This window comes from Carica papaya, chromosome 3, assembly GCF_054855325.1.
Source record: "Carica papaya isolate Zhongbai chromosome 3, ASM5485532v1, whole genome shotgun sequence".
NCBI classification, from domain to species: Eukaryota; Viridiplantae; Streptophyta; class Magnoliopsida; order Brassicales; family Caricaceae; genus Carica; species Carica papaya.
In genome coordinates, this window is record NC_142311.1 from 1,168,538 (window position 1) to 1,187,642 (window position 19,105).

A 19,105-nucleotide genomic window follows, 5' to 3' on the forward strand; every position below is an offset into this window, starting at 1 on the left:
TTGTTTTATTCCATATATATATATATATATATATTCACAAAACACACATGTATAAGCAACTCATATACATAAAAGCAGTCTTTTTTTTCATCTCTATGGAGTAGTTGCAGAAACACTGAAGTTGAAATTAGAACAACTAGTTCTTCGAAGAAGTAACGAAGAACTAAACCCAAGTCTTGACTTAACCAGCTCGAATTGCACTAGATTGTCCTCCATCTGATGAGCCCCAATGATAATGGCTTTCGTAGCTTGCAACCCTCCATCTACAAAACTCAAGCACATCACCCCTGGTTTAACTTCTTTCATGGAGTTTGCACCAGTAATTCTCCAATACACATTTGGCTGATGCAGAACAATATCTATGTTAGGGACATTCGGTGATCTAAGTTCGGTACTTGAAAGTTTTCTGGAATCATAGCAAACTGTAAAAGGTTGTACATTCTTGACTCGAGGGATACCAGAGAGCTGTTTTGTAAAAGTTTGAATGAAGGGTTCATAAATGGAGTGATGGAGAACTGTGTAAGGTTCAGTCGTGCTCATTTTTGTTCCTCCATACCCATTTTTGTCCATGGTTAACAAGGAAGTGTTGTTCACTGGGACATGCTCATTGTTTACTTTGATTGAAGTTACTTGAATGTGATATTCTCCTTGTGGGTTGATTATTAATGGAGTGTAGGTTAAAGATTGCGAGACATCAATACCGGGTTTCAAGATTAAAGGTCCTTCACCAAAGAAAATGGCACCAGTGCTAGAGGTTGAAGAAAGGCAGAGGGAAAATCTTGGTGGAAATCCAAAGTGGGAAGCTAATTGGATCGGGGGAGCAATTGGGGCATGTCCTAAACCAACCACACCTTGGACATAACTGGGTAACCCTCGTCTTAACAATTGAGATGGTGCACAAGCAAAAAGAAACTGAGGTACAGTCACCATGGGACCAAGATTGGAGCCTTGAATTGATTGAAGCGTGAGCACATCTTGTGCAAGCTCGCTCGTGGCAATCTGTCGTGTGACTGGATTTACAGACATAAGCCCACATGTGTTATTATGGCAACCTGGTCCAGGCTTGGAGGTGGAGCATGTGCGGCAGAAATGACTGTTAGCTCTTGAGCACTGAGTTGAGTGACAAAAAGGAGCCCGGTAGGTTGATGACAAGTAGTTTTTCTCGCAAGAAACCCACAAGAAGTTGCTATCTAAGTCTACCACAAGCGCAACTTCTATTAATGGAGTTCTCTTGTGTAGTGCTGTCGTGTAAAGACCAGTTGTACTGTCTTTAAGTACTGGTAAAACAAGTTTTCTTGGCCTAAAACTAGTAGTTGCAGATTCTGATGGATTAAACAAGAAGAAGAAGAAGAAGGAGAAAGAGAAGAAAACTGTAACAAGAAACCTAACCGGAAATGCCATTTTAAGACAAACCCAGAAAGCTTTGTATCTATGGCAAAGAAAAAAAGAGCAAGACTCAATGAGCTTTATAGTTGGTTCGTTTTGGAATCTTGTGTACGAGATGTGTCTTTTGGATTTGAGTCGTAATGAGCTAGCTAGCCGACGACATATACATATATATGGACTATATTGATGATGAGAGAATGGAGATTGTTATGTGGGTTTTAAAAATGGTGGATTCACAAACTTCACATGCTGGTTTTTTGGCAAAATCAGGCGAAAGAGATGAAGATGTTGAGAAGAGAACAGAAATTGGGTTGGTGACATTAAATTGGCACTTGGCAGATAGAAGAGATAACAAAAGCTTGAGCTTGCCACATAGCATCTTTTATGGGTTCACAACATATACTTTAGTGTTAGCCCAAAAATTTTGTCTAATTATAAATTTTCTTCTAATTAATCTTAATTTGGATTATTAATCGATATTTAATCTTTTTTTATTATAATTTAATTTTTGATATTTTCTATTTATTTTAAATATTTTTATTTTTTTAATAAAATAATTAAATTATATTTAAATATTTTAAAAAAATAATTCATTAATTAATTTATAATTTAATTAAATGATATAATTATTTTTTGAGCTATTTCTTAAAATATTCAAATATAACGTAACTTTTAAATGAAATTTAACGTTCGAAAAATAATAAGTCAAAACGTAATACTTATAAAATTTTATATATTAAATTGATAATTTATTTAAAAAATTTAAATAAAATTTGAATAATGAATTATAAATCAGATAGTATCCGTATTAAATTTTTCTTCTTTTAAAACAACAAGTCAAATCATACCTAAAATTACGAAGGGTATGTCACTTTTTCAAACGATATCTTATTAAATTATTGAAAAATGAATAAAAAATCGTGAAAAATGTTTTAAATTGAATAATAAAAATTAAAGAAGATGGAATTAGGGTTTGAACACTTTGAATGTTATAATGAGAAATGAGAACATAAATCGAGATGGACCCAATTAGAGATAGTAACTTTAGATCATGACAAGTACATAGACTCTCCAATTGCTTTTCAAAAGTGAGAAAAGCATCTCCTAGCGAAATCGTTCAAAAGCCGAAGTCAAATACACCCTTTTAACGTTTTTTTTCTTTACATATTTCTTTCTATTCATTTTTAACAACTCACCAAAATTCAAAGTTATTATCTTAACCGCATGTTAACGTAATGCAAAATTTTATGAGCATCGGTCTCTATTATCTTTGGTCCCTATAATTAGTTTTTGATAGATAGTAACACGTTTCGTCTCGCAACAAAATATAACAGTTGATACATAGATTTTAATTATCGATATTTGGTTCGAATTATAATTTATAAAATATCAATAAAAATATTAATTTTTTATAATAATTGGAGGGGTAAATTGCTAGAGGTTGTCATGAGCTTTTGGAATACTTAAATTGTTATTTTTTAAAAAATCATTCTAATTATATGTAATTAGAAATTTTGATTAAATCATAATTACATTCAAATATTGAGCATCTTTATTTAATTATTATAATTAAATTTAAACCGATAATTTTCCTCTGTAAATTAGTCTTATAACACATGGGCCCTTTGGCCCAACACCATGTTTAATTATTCTCATATTTCAAACTTAATCATCGTGTTTCCAAGTTTTTAATTATTTTATTATATCATAATTAATACTTATTAATCAAAACTTTTTCTCTTAAACCCATAATTAATCTTTTTGAATTAAAATTAGCTACTTATTATTTTTTTAAAATCTGAAAATTATTTTATCTCATAAAATAAACACTTAATGCAATTTTCAACCTTGCATTTCTGTATAATCTCACCACTTCAAAATTAAAAACACATATCCCAAATATTAAAAGCAAAAAACATAACCTAATTCTGCCATTACTCTTACCAATTTTTACATGATACTGCAACTATTGGTATTCTCATCACTGAAGAAATGAGTATACGAATCGGTGGCCGGAGGCGGCGGCGGCGGCATTGGCGTTGGATGCGCGTAGTTTACTGCCGGATAAGGCCGGGCGTACATCATTGGCTGGTACATATCGTTCGGATTCGGATTCGGATTCGGATTCGGATGCGGACGTTGTTGATTCATCATCATCATCATCTGCATGTACTGTTGATTGTAGGGATTCCCTTGATAATATCCACCGTTGATTGCTGCACCTGCAGGTAGACCTTGCACCGCTGGAACATTTCCCATCGGGTAATTACCCATTTGATTCATCGGGTAATTACCCATTTGGCCCATACTCTTGCCCCCACCACCATTATTGCCTTTACCGGATTTGCCAGGAGCGGAAATATCAATTTCATGGAACGCATTTTTTATTTTGCCACTCATTTCGTGGCCCCCTTTGCCGCCCTTCTTAGGCCCATCGCCTTTATTGCCGCCTCCGCCAACACTGCCCTTATTTTTACTATAGCCACCCTTGTTATTACTATCGCCACTCTCTCTTCCACTTTTACTCCTCCTCATGAACCCTAATAACCCACCTCCACCTCCACCGCCGCCACTTTTACCATCTTTTTCACTTTTTTTACCGTTCTTGTCTCCTCCTCCGCCTTTGCTCTTACTGTTTTTATCTCCTCCTCCACCTTTTTTCCCTTCCTTTCCATTTTTACCCTCCGGTAATTTACTACTCCCCTTCATCTGTATGGGTATGTCAATTACACCTCCTTTCTTTCCATTTTTACCATTCCCTGCAGCAGACCCATTCATCATCATTACGTTTTGCCCATTACCCATCATGGGTACCATCTTGTTTGGCAAATGATGTCCATGCCCATGACCATGAACAAACTCCTCCTCCTCATCATCATCATAGAACTCATCTTCATCGTCAAAATCCTCGTCGTCGAACTCATCAAACTCATCGTCAGGCAAGTCGAACTTGACGGATTTCTGATCCTTCAGTGATGGCAACTTGTTCATCAGATCCTTACTAGATACTCTCATTTGCTGTTGCTGTTGGTGATGGTGGCCGCCTCCTTTTTGTTGATCCTTCGAACCCTTTTGAGCGCCTTTTCCGCCATGACCGAGCTGCTGCTGCTGCTGCTGCTGCATGCTCTTGATGAGATTCTGAATGTTGTTTGGGTTTGCTTTCTGTACTCCCCATAGCTCCGCATGCTTTCCTGACTTGGTGAGTTTCTTGACTATTATGGCTGGATCCACATTCCCTGTCACCATCACCTTCCCTTGCTCTGCATCAATGGAGGTACTATACACCCCTGCCCACGAAAAATCATATAACCCAATAAGCTAAACCTAATCACCCACACAAACCACAAACATACACATACATATACGTATACACTTATAGCGCGTACATGTATATATATGTCATAGGAGAGAAACGGATGAAGAGCAGTACAAATTAAATACCATCGATTTTCTGGAGAAGTTTCTTCACTTTGTGTTTACAGCCATCACAGTCTATGCTCACTCTAAAAACAAAAGTCTGCAAAATCACGTTAAATTCAAACTAAGTTACAAAAAATAAACACATAAAAGTAGATCCAGAGTGGGGGGGGTACGTACCTGGAGCTTCATAATCTCTGACTTATTCATTGTTCAAGACGCAGAGAAATTAAAGAAGAAGATGATGTGAATTCGTAGAGACGAGAAGAAAGTGTTTGTGAAGCTAAAGACGTGTTTGGTTGAATAAAAGAAAAAAGATTTAAAGGCGGTTGGTGAACATTAAAATCTCTTTAGCCTGATATTCTTTCTCTCTCTTTCAGGGTTTTCTGCTCTGCTTTTAAACCTTCCCTTCCCTTTTGGAGAGAGAGAGAGAGAGAGAGAGAGAGAGAGAGAGAGGCGGTTTGCTTTGCACTTTGCTCGAGCGGCAAGACAGCTCGTGTTATAAACAGCTTGAGCTGCCAGACCCAGATGATAGATATTTTTCTTTTATATAATATAATATATATGTGTATAGAGTGTATATGTGCAGGTGGTTTGTATATATATATTATAAATAACCAAGCTTAAAGTGTTTCACAGTGAGTTCAAGGCAGGCAATTTTGGCGGTATGTGTGTGGTGCATTCATTATAATGATAATGATACATATAATATGCATGTAGATATGCTAATTAATCATAATTAAGATTAATTGAAAATTAAATATGATTTAACTTAATCACCAATATTTATGGGTTTCTAAAGGGGCCCGTAAGACAGGCTGGTCTCCCATGGCTTGTTTTCTGGCATCTTGGTGGACCAAGCTTTTTTCCCACAAGAAAATTAAACCAAAATTAAAAATTCTTTTCGGATCAATTTAATATTATATATAATTAAATTTTCAAATTAGATACAATTTTTACTACCCTTTGGTAAATTAAGCTGATATATATATATATATATGTATGTATGTATGTATGTTGTATGAGCAAAATATATGGTGCACGTGCGCCTTTATTGCTTGCAGGCATCTTGGTAATATTATAATTTAGTTGTATTATAAAATATTTAACCTTGGTTTTTATTTATCACCATAATTAGATCTATTAAAATTTTGAAAAGCATACAATTAATTATCTAAACAAAATAATATTTGGGAAATAAATATTTTTTACCTAAATAATAATTAATTAACTTGATTAATTTTATATTAATACTGAATATCAATATGATGTTGTTAATCATTCAACTTAAGATCTAATTAATTATTATTATTATTATACAAAATTACAGTATAGATATTACTGATTCTTTACTTTCTTCTCTGGTTCATGGCAGTCTAGGTTTTAGTTTCATTGTGTAAACAATACAAAATGTCGGTACATACAATATTATATATATATATATATATATATATATTAAGAGAAGAAGGCTGCAAGGTCAAGCTTTGCTTCTGCTCTGCACTGAGCAATGGAAGAGATGCTGCTGGGGGATCCACTATTTGGGATTCTTTTCTTCTTTGACTATCTGAAAATGGCAAAAAAAATAATAAATAAGTAACAGGAAAATCTGAAATTTTATTAAAAAATATATGTAGATGATGATGCTTCATGATTATATATATATATATATATATATATATATTATAGTGGATACAGATGTATTTTCTTATTTGAGAAACAACATTTGACCTTATCTAATTACTGGGTATTAATGCTTTCAAAAAATACTGGATATTATATATATATATATATATATGTTATAAAAATCAATTTAAGTGTCTTTTATAGTATCAATCTGTGTTATAATTTTGTTCGAACTAAAATTTATGCCGATTTTATAAATTACGTAATATACGTATCTTAATAATAATATAATTTATTAACTAAAATGCATAAAACGAACAATTTATAACTTAAAATTATATTATCATATCAAATCCTCTTTAAATAAGTAAAAATTCAATTTTTTTAGTATAATTCGATTAGATAGTAAGTTAGAGTAAAACTAAATTCATCATATCGGTACGATAATTATTCAGAAGAACTTAATCTTAAAACCCAAAAATTAATTTAAAAAATATCTTTATATAACTATGTGAAGAATTATCATTATATGAATATTCATAGATCTATATAATATTATTTAATTTGAAAAATAGCAAAAGAATTGAAAAAAAAAAAAGAAAAAACAAAAGGAAATCTAGTAATTACAAAGTCCAAAATAGATTTTCTTTACTATATTTTTTTCTAAAAACAAAAGGGTAATTCATAAAATAGAAAGAAAAAGGGTGGATCAAAAGAAAAGAAGTGTGTATATATATGTGTGTTTATATGTGTGTGTGTGTGTGTGTGTGTGTGTGTGTGTATATATATGTGTGTGTTTTGATCCAAGAAATAGACAAGCACCGTAGCCTTAAAAACAGAGAATATAAAAGTTGTTCAACAATCATTTTCTCTGAGTTTGGACCCTTCTTTAGCAACCAAAATTATTATTTGTCTTCCTCAAAAGCCCAACCAAAAAACACTTGTCCTTCAATCTTCTTTATATTTCCCTTTCTTCAGTAAAAGATGTTTCAATGCTCACAAAAAATGACAAAACCCACAAAAACTATATATACACACACACATATTTATATAGCCCTAGTTTAAAAATTGCTTTTATGGGGATAATAGGGTTAAGCCACAAATTGGCTTTTTCCCACTAGAGAAACTTTTGACTGTTCTATTTTCTTTTAGGGTTTATTTTGTAAAATGATTCAATTATAGAGTGTGTAATAAATTAATTTAAGTATAAGATCCAATTAAGTGTTAATTATATTACTAATTTTTTGGGTTATTATCTTTTAATTTTTTTTTTTAATTTTCTTAATTTTATCTCAAAATAACAACATACCATTGCTCAAAAGTACTAAACTATTAAAAAGTGCAAAATCTAAACAAACAAGATCGGATCAAACTACAGAGATAAAATTATACTTTGCCCTAAAAAAATATATATATACAGTAAATTTAAGATAATTCCTCTTTGAACTATAAAAACAAATAGAAATGAAGACTCCCTGCCAAGTCATAAAGTACATACTGCAGTACCATGACTGTTCAAAGGTGTTCCCATGAGGATCATCACCCTCTGGCATAAAAGAGAGCCAGTAGAAGAGGAATGGAAACCATTGATATCTGATGCAGATGAAGATCTTTCTGTTTTCCTACCATAAATAGTCTTTTACCCCCAGTAGAAACAGGTAAAGAAACTGTGGTAGTAAATCTCTACATTTACAGTAACTTTTACCTGATTTCTGTCACTGGGAATTTTAGTCAGCAGATTGAATTGTGCAAGGCTTGGAGGTAAAATCTCCGGTAGTAAAAATGATGCAGGAGATCTTTCACAAATTTATAACCTTTACATTCATATGTATTTACAGTAAAATTTTCAATTACTGATCTAAAAGTTGTCAAACCCGGTTAGATGGCTGAACTCCCGATGGGTTGACCTCATATTATTGAATTTTTTAGGACTAGCACACTCTTAAATTCTTCCCACTTTCAGATTTTTGTTAGAAAATAACCAGACAAAAATTTAATACACAAAGATGTATATAGAGAAAAATTTAATGCACAGAGATGTATGTGGAAGTACAGGAGCATGAAACCTTGGAAACTAGAAGAGTTTTCATTCTAGAGTGAGAGTAAAATAAATAATAAACACAGGAGAGGTCAATTACCCATTAATGGTATTATCAGTAATTTTAAAGTGATGGTAAATTCTGTGGTAATTGCTAGGGTTTTTTCCCCCTAACTTTAAATTCTATCATCACCAAGGAATGTATAGTGTAGAAATGAGGAGGGAAAGTGACATGTGTAGAGCTTGTTATGAGGATATGGCCAGCTGAAGTTTTGGGGGGGGGTTCCCAAGAGAAAAGTCAATTACCCTCCCAACTGAGAGACAATTAATAGCATAGACACAGAGAGAGAAGACACAGGTCTGTTTTACGAGTCTGGTGAGAAAGAAAAAGAAAATGGTCAGTTGGGTCCCCAGTATGATGATGTACAATATGGTAATAAGGTGAGTGAGTCCTTGATTGCTGCGACAATCAACTCAGAGGCACAGGCTGAGACGACTTGTTTTTTCAGATAAGATGGAGATAAGTGGTTGGTACCTAAATGGCTGGCGACAATCAGAGTGGTTGACATTAACACATGGTCGGACCCATGACTGAGCACTCCTTCCAGGGTTTGATTTGATTAGATAGGACCAGAACCAGGACCAGAACCAAGACAAACCCACTTGACCAAAATCCACCATCTCTAGGGTTTTTCTCCATGGAATGGAGCCAACTGATAAAAATAACGTCAATTTCAATTTGCATAATGATAAAAATTTAAGAGGATACTCCACCATGCTTAACTCCAAAAAACATGTATCCTTATGGGGTTTTTCTATGTTATCTTCAACCTACCAATATCTCTCCATCTCAATTGTTGAATCTGATAGAAAGATACTAAAACATATATTTCCAGCAGACAAGATGGGGAGATAAGATACCTTGAAGTTACCACAGAATGTGCCCATCAGTAAATCCTGAGCCTGTTGCGGTGAAGCCTAATACTGCCAAAGAATCTCAAGACCCAATATTTGTTTCATTTTATGCACTTTGTGAGGCATGTAGAGTTCTTATACCCTGCTTCTAGGGAACAAGAAAGCAGTAAAATGTGGACCCCACCCGCAGGCCCACAACATTCATGGGAAGCCTGTAACCTGTGCGTGAAATGCACTCGCTGTCCAATGCTGACAGACAGCAATCCCCACAGTGCATCGAAAGCAAGATGCAGCATGCATGGCATAGAAAAGAACTGTTTCGAGTTTATTTAATAGTCTGAATCCCCATGCAATTCAAACAGAGCAGGCGACATGAGCGTTTCAAGCCAATAACATATATACTATGGTCTGTAAAGAACAAATTCAACAAAGAGATATCATTAATCTCCTCAAACGATGAGTGTGAAAAGAGATTCGTATCACTTTTAGACACTATACCCACATGAAGACTGAAGACTATACTTTTTCCGGCAACTTCCTACCTCTTTTTTGTCATTGATAAGACCTGTATGAAGAATTGTTGCTCCCTGTAAGTTCCTGGTCCTGGATTAGATGGTGATACATGGGACCTTTGTTGACTGAATTCGCAATACTTTTGAACAAGCACAGCATATACACTGGAAAAGCAAAACTCATGTTCAGATTAACAAGGAAAAAGGGAAATGGAGATACACACACACTCTGAGATAATTTACGAAAATAAATTTTGGCACAACAGTTTATATAATGATTCAAAGCTTTACTTTTTGTAAGCATAACTGATTGGGATCTAAACTGGATTATATGGATACACTCACCTAGAGGAAGTTGAGACACTACAGTTTATGAAATACCTGAAGCAGATAGTTTTGACGTTTTTTTTTTTTTTTTGGCTGTATTAAGTCTCAACCAAGTTATTCAAATTCCAAAATATTGAGCATACTTAACTAGGCAAAAAAAATTAAAGAAATTCGGTTTTCACTAGTACATTATATAGTTGAGTAACGCACTTTACCATTTAAAAAAGAGAGAGAATATATTCCTACTTATTATGCCTAAAATAATTAGATGAAAAGAAAATGTAAATGAAACAGAAAGTAATCAGGGTTCTTACCATAAGTTGACAAGGCAAAGCAGCAATGTTTTTCATCAGTCACGCAAATAGTATTCTTCCCCTGTCTCAATATTATCTTCATCAGAATTGTCGGTTCGGTAAGTCTCTTCTACTCCTTGTCTCTGCTTAAGAACTCTAACTTGAAAATCACCTGCAATATTCTTCTTCACGATAGCTTGTGTAATTTGTACATGATTGCATGTTCGTAGCTGCTGATCCACATTTGCCGCCCTCGAGATACTGGGCAAGGATGGTTCTGCATGTATTAAAAGGGGGAAAATAGATTCATTCCGGGAGAACTTTGATAGTTTATCCAATTCAAAGAAGCCGAGATCAATTCCAGTCCCCAATTTCTGAACGAATGTCTGGCCCAGTCCTTTACGGTAGGGAAAACTTATTGGCATAAATATGTCAGGACATTCTGGGGTGAACATACAGTTTGCACCTTCTTCAGCAAACCAACATATAGTGAAACTGTGATTAAAGAAAAAGGCAAACATGTCATATGCATCAAAACATTAGCTAGTTATGTAATTAATGCACAGTTAGCACAACATATAAATGAAGAATATACAAGCTGTGCTGAAGCAATCACAGATAGGGGCAAAAGGTCTCCAAACTAGCATGCTCAGCAAGAAACCAGGAGGAAAGGCATAAAATCATTTCTTATTAGCTGCTCTAAACTACTTTGCACAATATTATCATCTAGCTCTTTCAGGAACTCCATAATGTAAATGACAAAAAAGAGGATTTTATACACGAAAATAGAAGGAAAATATGGAGGTAGTTCATTTCCTTCTTGAAGCTAACTTGAATTTGGATGACCCTGAGATAACAGACATCCAAAACTAATTTACAAAGGAGAAAATAAGTAGTTATGGTTAAACATGCAATTATCATAATTTGCCTCATGATCATCACCCAGCTTCCGCCAAAAGCATCAAGTCATCAACTCCAACAACCATGTGACCTAACCACCACCGCTAAAACACAATTCTGGGCCCGTAACCAAGGAAAAAACAGTACTCAACCCCTTAACCTCATCCTTGTGGCAGCAAGATCACAACCATCATCAGCTCCCACCTCCCCCACCAAGTTAGAAACCCCATAACAGACACGAGATGACAAATGGGATCACGCATCGAAAACATTCCAAATAATTGATGAGACAAAAGCACCATCGTGAATGTGCTACTTTTGTCATCAACATCAAGCCACCAAGAACCAGACAATCGCCTAATCACCATTCAATGCAACAAAAGGTCCGTTCATTTTGTTTCTATTCCTTTGAAAAGAAAACCACTTGTCTATGTCAATGGCAAAGACTTTTAAAATTCCATATTAAAAAAAAAGAAGGAAACTATAAGGGTGTCCCAGATGATTTTTCTGTCATTAGATTTTTTCTTATATTGGAAAAAAGTATCTTTAACCCTCTATTGGGAGAAAATTAATGAAATGCATAATTTGTAAAATGACCAAAAAGGTCAAGTTTTGTTCCATGTATCTTGAGAAGCATGAATTCACGTCAAAGAAAAAATTACCTTTGAAGACATTCAATTTGTCAAAGAGAAAAAAAGAAAAAAAAAAAGATTTTACTGCAAGGATTTATAGTCTCATACTTGGAACCTCAATAAGAAACCTTGTAATGCAACCACCATCAAGTCATCAACTCCACCACCATGTAACCAACCACCAACAATAACACAAAATTCCCACCCAATAAGTAGTTCACCCTCTATTATCCCCTGCATGATAGCAAGATCACATCCATCATCAGCTCACTCCTCCATTACCAGGCGAAGAACCTTGTGATAGATGATGACGGACGTCATCACACCTCAAAAGCGTACCAAACAATTAACAAGCCAGAAACACCATCATTCATGTGCTGCTTTTGCCATCAACATCAAGCCAGAAAAAAAAATCCTCTAAGTGCAAAGACATACTGGCTTATCTGAGAATCTCAATAATTAATCCTCTTTAGTTTCATGAACTGGTGCAGTGAAGCTATGTTAGGGTCCCTCTTGATGGATTTAGTTATGGGATTTTGTTAACAATATGGCCTCGTTAAGAGAAAAGTCAACAGTCTCTTGAATAAGAAAATTACTCAAAACTTGATAAATTTTTCTTCATTCATAATCTGCCCATAAAGACAGCTTGGTCTTTTGATTTAAAAAAAAAAAAAAGCAGTTAGGTTGGAAGTTATTTTCCAAAATTATTATAACTACTCGTAACTACCCATATTCATTATCCTAACCTTACCCCTTCTTCCCTTGTCCTACACACATCCTACGGCTCACCAATATAGCACATAGACACATAAAAGAAAGAGAAGGAGTTATTCTGGATGTTACTTTCCGGAACAGCGTAATTTCTGACCTGTTTCTCCCTAATTTTCTCCTACTAACACTCACAATGCTTCATTAAAATACAACATATAAACTCTCGAAACAGCACATGTAATGCAGTACGTACCTCTATCTAATAAACCCATAAACAACACTTTGTTTCTCTCTTCATCTTTGGATTCCTATCTCATAATACAACACATACACCTATCTACTAATTACCTAATTTCCTCTTATTTTTCCACTTGTGTTCCTAACAAGCTAACCCAATGAGGTCGATAAAAACAATGAAGACTGGTACGCACCAAAGCCCTGGATCTAGTTATAGGACTCTTCGGAGTGAAATCTGTCAAATAAGAATCAGAATGCTTCTGGTTTCTTCTTCCTTTTTGTCTATGATATGTAATAGCTGGGGCTCGTTAAGAGCGAACTCTAAAATCTCCTTTAGTTAGAGTACGCAAGAAACTAAAACAAATTCTCTGCATATCTTATTTAAATTAAAACAGCCCTTTTAAGGCATTGAAGTACAAGATAACTGCTTCCTTAAGTAGTAAATTCCTGCCTGAAGAACAGCATACCTATTACAACATACCTGTAATAAACTGACTTGTCTTGTAACTGCTAATTACCTTAAGACACCTGACAACAGCAAAGCTACAAGACAGTAGTTAAGCCATCTGGCAAAAAATAAAACTATTAAGATGCTTAGTAATTTGACTCAATAATCTTCCTATGCTTTCCACGTAAAAATCTCTTCTGCTCTTTAACTTCTAAATCTGACTTAGGCTCCTGATGAACCATGACAAAGACCTTGTAAATAAAAACAATAATACCATAAACCACAAAAATAATATTAAAGAGGCATGCCATGTCATGCTAAGCAAGAAACTAAAATTCTTTCTTTCAACTGTCAAATAATTCAATACCTTTTGAACTCCGGTCTCAAATGCTACAGATATTGATTATCTCAAAGAAGAATACCACTAAATGTTTAAGTTTATACCGATCAACTTTGGTTCCTTGTATCATCGGTCTACGTGAACCTTTATAATCAAGACAGTACAACGCACTCATTGATTAACACAATTCTCTCACTCACCTGTTCCAACCCAAGAGTGTAAAATGGAATTTCACAGAAATATTAAACTGAAACACCTTTTTTTTTTTCATTTCTGAGGTTTATTCATTAGGGCATCATGTTCAGCCTTCATGAGTAATAAAAAAAACTATCAATCTTTGGTTGAAATTCTTATGCTAATACCTCCATACAACAATTTTTTCCCGTGCCTTCAGTTGTCTTGAAAGCTTCTGATTACTTAAACAGCCAACTTTCTAAGTACATTTATACTGAGAAAAGATATTTCATTCCCAGTCAGAAAAATGTATCCATCTACCTATCTCATTCTCGAACCAAATCCCCCCCCCCCCCCCCCCCCAATAGGGGAAAAGGAATATATATTTTTAATAGTAGTTTTTTTAAAGGGAAAATAAGGTCACAAATAGGTGCTATTAGTCGGAAAAGTGCACAAATAGGTGTATCATCATATCAAAATTATTGATGAAAAAATAAACTACCATATTGAGGTTAAACACTTAATCTACTCAAGGTTAAAGGTGTAAAAGCACCTGTATCTTTCGAAGCATAAGTTTGTAAAGGATTAAAAATAATAGAGCCTTTTGGGTAATATACCTACCAATAAAACACAATGTACACATTTTTTTTTTGAAATAAAAAGCAAAGTATTATTATGCACAAAAGTACCAAAGGGGTACCACCTATATACAAAATAATTATATTTCAATCAAATGGTCAATGACTAAACCAATATCATCTCAATCTTTAATGTCATAACCCAATAAGATCGAACAAAAAATATGAAACAAAGCACAATGTACACATAGATAGTGCAAGTAAAGGGTACAACACAATTGTGAAACACCATATACTCAATCCTATACCAATCCAACTCTTCCCAAGGACTTTCATCCTTTCTTCACTGTTAACAAAAAAGAAAATTCCCATTAGCATTCCTTCACTAACCACACTACCTGTGAGTACATTTAAGTTCTATAAAAAAAAAGATAATAAGAAACAGCCAACAAATGTGCTCAAAGACAATAATGAAACCGGAAAATCCTGAATCCCACATTTGCACATAATATAATTTAAATTTCAAACAACAACATAGCATACATGTAAAGCATCTGCAAACAGGCCGCAAAATCTTAGTAAGTGATAACACCAAAACTATGACAGAGACCACTCGGAATTTTCTCAAGAATCAACTCCCAGATTTTGTAGTCAATTGCAGTTCATTGCTAGAGTACTTTGTCAAAAGGTTCCAAACTTTGTTTGCTGCATGGAGATACTATCTTAATAGTTGAAGTCAGACCCAGATCCAAATGTGTCAAATAGTAGCTATAGACATGAATCCAAAGTCAGTTTATCTCAAATACAGAGATAAGTCCATTAAGGAACTCGAATCTAATATGTGCAACTAAAATTGTTGAAAATCACTTGTTAATTTCCAAAACAAAAATGCACCTTGTTATCCTTGCCGGCAAAAACATAATCTAAAAGCACATTACATGGTTAAAGAACTTGATTTTACATTAAGATTGTGTTTGGTTCAAATTTCAATTTTATACAATAGGAATAGAAATACAATACACACAAGAGAGGATTAATTCAATTATGCATCAAATTATAAACTATGACTAACTTTTAGAGATGAAATAATTAAAATCTAAAGATTAAATGAGAATAAAATTATTTTAAACCAAATGCAATATAATAAACATAACCAGTTTATCCCCCCTCACCCGAATCTCCCACCCTCCAAAGAGGGAAAAAGAATATACAACCAATTCACGTCCACAAATTTCAAAACAATATAGAAAGAAGGATAAATAAGAATGCCCACTTAAAATGAACTTTTTAGTTTATTTCCAAAAAAAGAAAAAGAAATTGTTAGTGTGCCCAGCCAAGTCTGCGATGTACATTACTAAAGCTATCAGAATAGGAATAGAACATATCCAAGAAACATTAACCAAACGCATGATGAATGTGAATAAGAAACCGCTAAAATAGAAAATAAAAATATACCTTCCATCAACAAGAGCATCAAAGGTGAAAGAAACCAAATAAGAACTCAAGTCCTCGTCCAAAACAAGCTGTAAGGTATCCTTACGTACATCCACGTATCGGTTAACCTTCTTGGGAGAATCATCATGCCCCGGGGGAGCCGCCTCCATGCCCAGACGCTCCATACGCTGTACCAAGACGGATGGAGGCGGAAACGGGGCCGAGTTGTTCTCCGGCCAACCAGCACGGTGGGAATGGTAATTGGTGGAAGAACCAGCGGTTGTAGGATGATAATTTGGAAAATTAAAAATATTGATATCGTAGTAATGATCATCGTTGCTGTTCACAACAAGGGTATTCTGGATAACATCATTATGGTTGTAGAAAGTGGCTGATATTGCTGGCTGTGAGGTGGAAGAAGAAGATAAATCCGCCGGAGGAAGTGCTTGCTGTGTGGGTAGACACTGACCCATCTTTCTTCTTCACAATTTAGACCGAGAAAATTCAGAAACAGACTCTGATAAGGCGGGAGAGTAGACGACAGAAAGATTTGTCGAGAAAGAAAAAGCGGCAGAGAAGACCAACCCAGATCGTAACGTTACACGAGGACCAACAGGAAATGTTTTGCGATTTCAATGCATATTCACGTATAAACAATTAGTACATTGTAATCTACTAGTCTACCGGGACGCGATTAGGTGCTTAGAAATTTCACAAGGAGAGAGACAGAGCGAGAGAGAGATGTCACAGACAAGAAACGTAAAAGGATAACCAGGAATTAACTGGGAAAAACGTGTTTTCAAACTCCAAGGCTCATAAAAAATTGTTTATCCAGCCGTCTAATTAGTCTATAATGCGAAGACGTGGCCTGCTCTTAAGATTTCTTACCAATTTGAAGTCAATGGTTTCTTTGGTTGACTCGAGCGAAAGAGTCTTTGACACAGCTCATGTGTAATAATAGCCGTTAAATATGAGCAGCCTACAGTAGCCATAAGTAAAGCTGCAAAAAAAGAAGAAAAACACATTGTGATGTGTTCTTCTTCTTCTTCTTCTTTCGCATTTTCACAAACAGTTGGCGAGCCTGAATCTCACCGTTCTTAACTTGCTGCTCCCTCTCCCTGTAACCGGCCTGTCTTCCAAGTATTGTTCAACTGCAGGTGTCCGCAGACCCATCCCATTGCTATTCAGCATCTTTCGAATCTCGGGACGCTGGTTTTGATCCAAAATGAAGACAGATTCAGACAGTCAAAGCGAGCCTTCTTCTGCCTCGACGTCTGTTTAGACCCTGGTTGGTGAAAGTTCGAACTTCAAACTCCTTAATGACTGCCGCTGGGCATACCATCTCTTCGTCTGAACTTTCAGTTCGAGCTCTTCTCCGTAGTTGGGCCAAGTTTTGCACTTCCGCCGAGGAACATTCTAGGACCCAACTCACTAAATAAATTTAATTTTTAAGTTTTTTTCTTTTTTCTAAAAAAAAAATAAAAATTTAAAACAAAATTTAACCGAATTTCAAAAATTATAAAATTTATTTTTATAAATTAAATATTATAAATCAGAACCCACTAATTTGTAATGTACTTATAAATTAACATAAATTATTAATTCTTTCAAATTATAATGTTATAAATTTAATATTTAATAATCTCCATAATAATAGTTAGCATTAATAAATAATTATTAATTACATTTTATTATTAAATAATTATCATGATAATAAAGTAAATGATAACAAAATGCAATTAATATATGGTGATAAATAATTACAGTCGTAAATACAAAATATTTACCGTAAAAATATTTTGTACTTTATAAATATGAAATAAAATATAAGTATAAAAAATAAAATAAAAATACGTTGCATAAAACATAAAATTATTTGTGTGTAATAATTCATTTTTGGCAAGTAAATGTAGCAATATAATCATTAAAATTCATTGTATGTAATGATTTATTTTTTTATCTACTATTTAAATAATTAATTAAAATATTATAATTTATTTTTATTATATATTTTTAAGATTTACTCGCACGTTAAATTTTATTTTAATCAATTTATTTCGTTGTTTAAAATTTAACTTACCTTTTTAAAATTTGTGACAGTCATAAATTTGATTATTGCTTAAATTATAAAGTAACAAATTGTAAAATAAAAAAAAAAAACTTTATATTATAATTGATCAAACTCAAATTTAGGATAAGAATGAATATAAAAACTATTGAAAAAAACAATAACTCAAAGTTCAAAAATACATTTAAAAATCTCAAATAATCACTTACTATAAACTTCAATTTCAATTAATTTGACACGAAATCATAATAATTTTGTTCAAAAAATCATATGTACTTATTATATATAAATATTATATAGTATTAAAAAAAGAAGGGAAAATGTTACATTTTAATTGAAAAAAAGTAACATGACATTTTTTTTTTGAGAGAGAGAGCAAAATAAAATAGTTACATATATTATTGGACTTGTAAGAATATATATATATATATATGTATATGTTAATTTTGTAGTCCAATAATTTATATATGAGGCCCTGGGTCGATTTAAGTATGATGATTTCACTACGAGTTTTTTAATTTGAATATATATATATATATTGTATTTGTAAAGTTTAATGAAAATTAAGCTATTAAGATTTGAATTATCAAGTCACTAATTAGATCATTGTATATATCTCCCCACAAAATTAATACGAGAATGTGGTTTTATATTAACAATAATTTGTTTCAAAATTACATTTATCACACGAGTAGTATCGCGTAATCAAAGTATATGGTGATCGGAAATATTTTGATGTATGTTGAATCTTGGTATATCATAATTTTACTGAAATTAATTGAAATATAATGAATCGATATTAATAATATGTTTTTTTATTAATTATTTCAAAACAAACAGTACGTATTTTAAAACTTCATAAATTTAACAAATTACTTGATGATATTGATATCGCACTTAAAGTCAGTATTCTATTAACCATAATTGTGATTATCCCTTATAAGATTACTAGTTGCTCAATATTCAAAGTTGTTATAATTAATTTGTACAATATTGAATGAGTAATTTCTCGTATAATTCACTGCAATTTATAAAATTTCTCATAAACAAAATAAATATGTAATATATTAAC

The 19,105-nt window shown here is 33.3% G+C and overlaps 3 protein-coding genes across 3 annotated transcripts; all 3 read right to left on the reverse strand.

Moving 5' to 3' along the window:
* Nucleotides 1-65: 65 nt before the first annotated feature.
* Nucleotides 66-1,708, reverse strand: LOC110815388 (gamma conglutin 1-like). Its single transcript, XM_022043182.2, has one exon. It carries the CDS (start codon nucleotides 1,399-1,401, stop codon nucleotides 94-96), a length of 1,308 nt encoding a protein of 435 aa, XP_021898874.1. The 5' UTR covers nucleotides 1,402-1,708; the 3' UTR covers nucleotides 66-93.
* Nucleotides 1,709-3,216: 1,508 nt separating this feature from the next.
* On the reverse strand, nucleotides 3,217-5,338 carry LOC110815473 (Heavy metal transport/detoxification superfamily protein). The gene is made up of 3 exons (XM_022043286.2): nucleotides 4,984-5,338; nucleotides 4,828-4,903; nucleotides 3,217-4,673 (listed from the first exon to the last, which is right to left on the reverse strand). Exons 1-3 carry the CDS (start codon nucleotides 5,011-5,013, stop codon nucleotides 3,337-3,339), a joined length of 1,443 nt encoding a protein of 480 aa, XP_021898978.1. The 5' UTR covers nucleotides 5,014-5,338; the 3' UTR covers nucleotides 3,217-3,336.
* Nucleotides 5,339-9,685: 4,347 nt separating this feature from the next.
* Nucleotides 9,686-17,389, reverse strand: LOC110815460 (putative E3 ubiquitin-protein ligase LUL3). The gene is made up of 3 exons (XM_022043268.2): nucleotides 15,987-17,389; nucleotides 10,533-11,006; nucleotides 9,686-10,056 (listed from the first exon to the last, which is right to left on the reverse strand). The coding sequence occupies exons 1-2, from the start codon at nucleotides 16,436-16,438 to the stop codon at nucleotides 10,568-10,570; spliced, it is 891 nt and encodes a 296-aa protein (XP_021898960.1). The 5' UTR covers nucleotides 16,439-17,389; the 3' UTR covers nucleotides 9,686-10,056; nucleotides 10,533-10,567.
* Between the last annotated feature and the right edge of the window lie 1,716 nt (nucleotides 17,390-19,105).

What these genes read in the sequence shown, in the direction of transcription:
- LOC110815473 (XM_022043286.2), bottom strand. Translation starts at nt 5,013, where the DNA reads ATGAATAAGTCAGAGATTATGAAGCTCCAG. An exon ending in CAGAGATTATGAAGCTCCAG is followed by an intron (nt 4,904 to 4,983) that starts GTACGTACCCCC and finishes GTGATTTTGCAG; the next exon opens with ACTTTTGTTTTTAGAGTGAG. An exon ending in ACTTCTCCAGAAAATCGATG is followed by an intron (nt 4,674 to 4,827) that starts GTATTTAATTTG and finishes TTTCGTGGGCAG; the next exon opens with GGGTGTATAGTACCTCCATT.
- LOC110815460 (XM_022043268.2), bottom strand. Translation starts at nt 16,438, where the DNA reads ATGGGTCAGTGTCTACCCACACAGCAAGCACTTCCTCCGGCGGATTTA. An exon ending in GATGCTCTTGTTGATGGAAG is followed by an intron (nt 11,007 to 15,986) that starts GTATATTTTTAT and finishes CTTTAATCACAG; the next exon opens with TTTCACTATATGTTGGTTTG.
- LOC110815388 (XM_022043182.2), bottom strand. Translation starts at nt 1,401, where the DNA reads ATGGCATTTCCGGTTAGGTTTCTTGTTACAGTTTTCTTCTCTTTCTCC.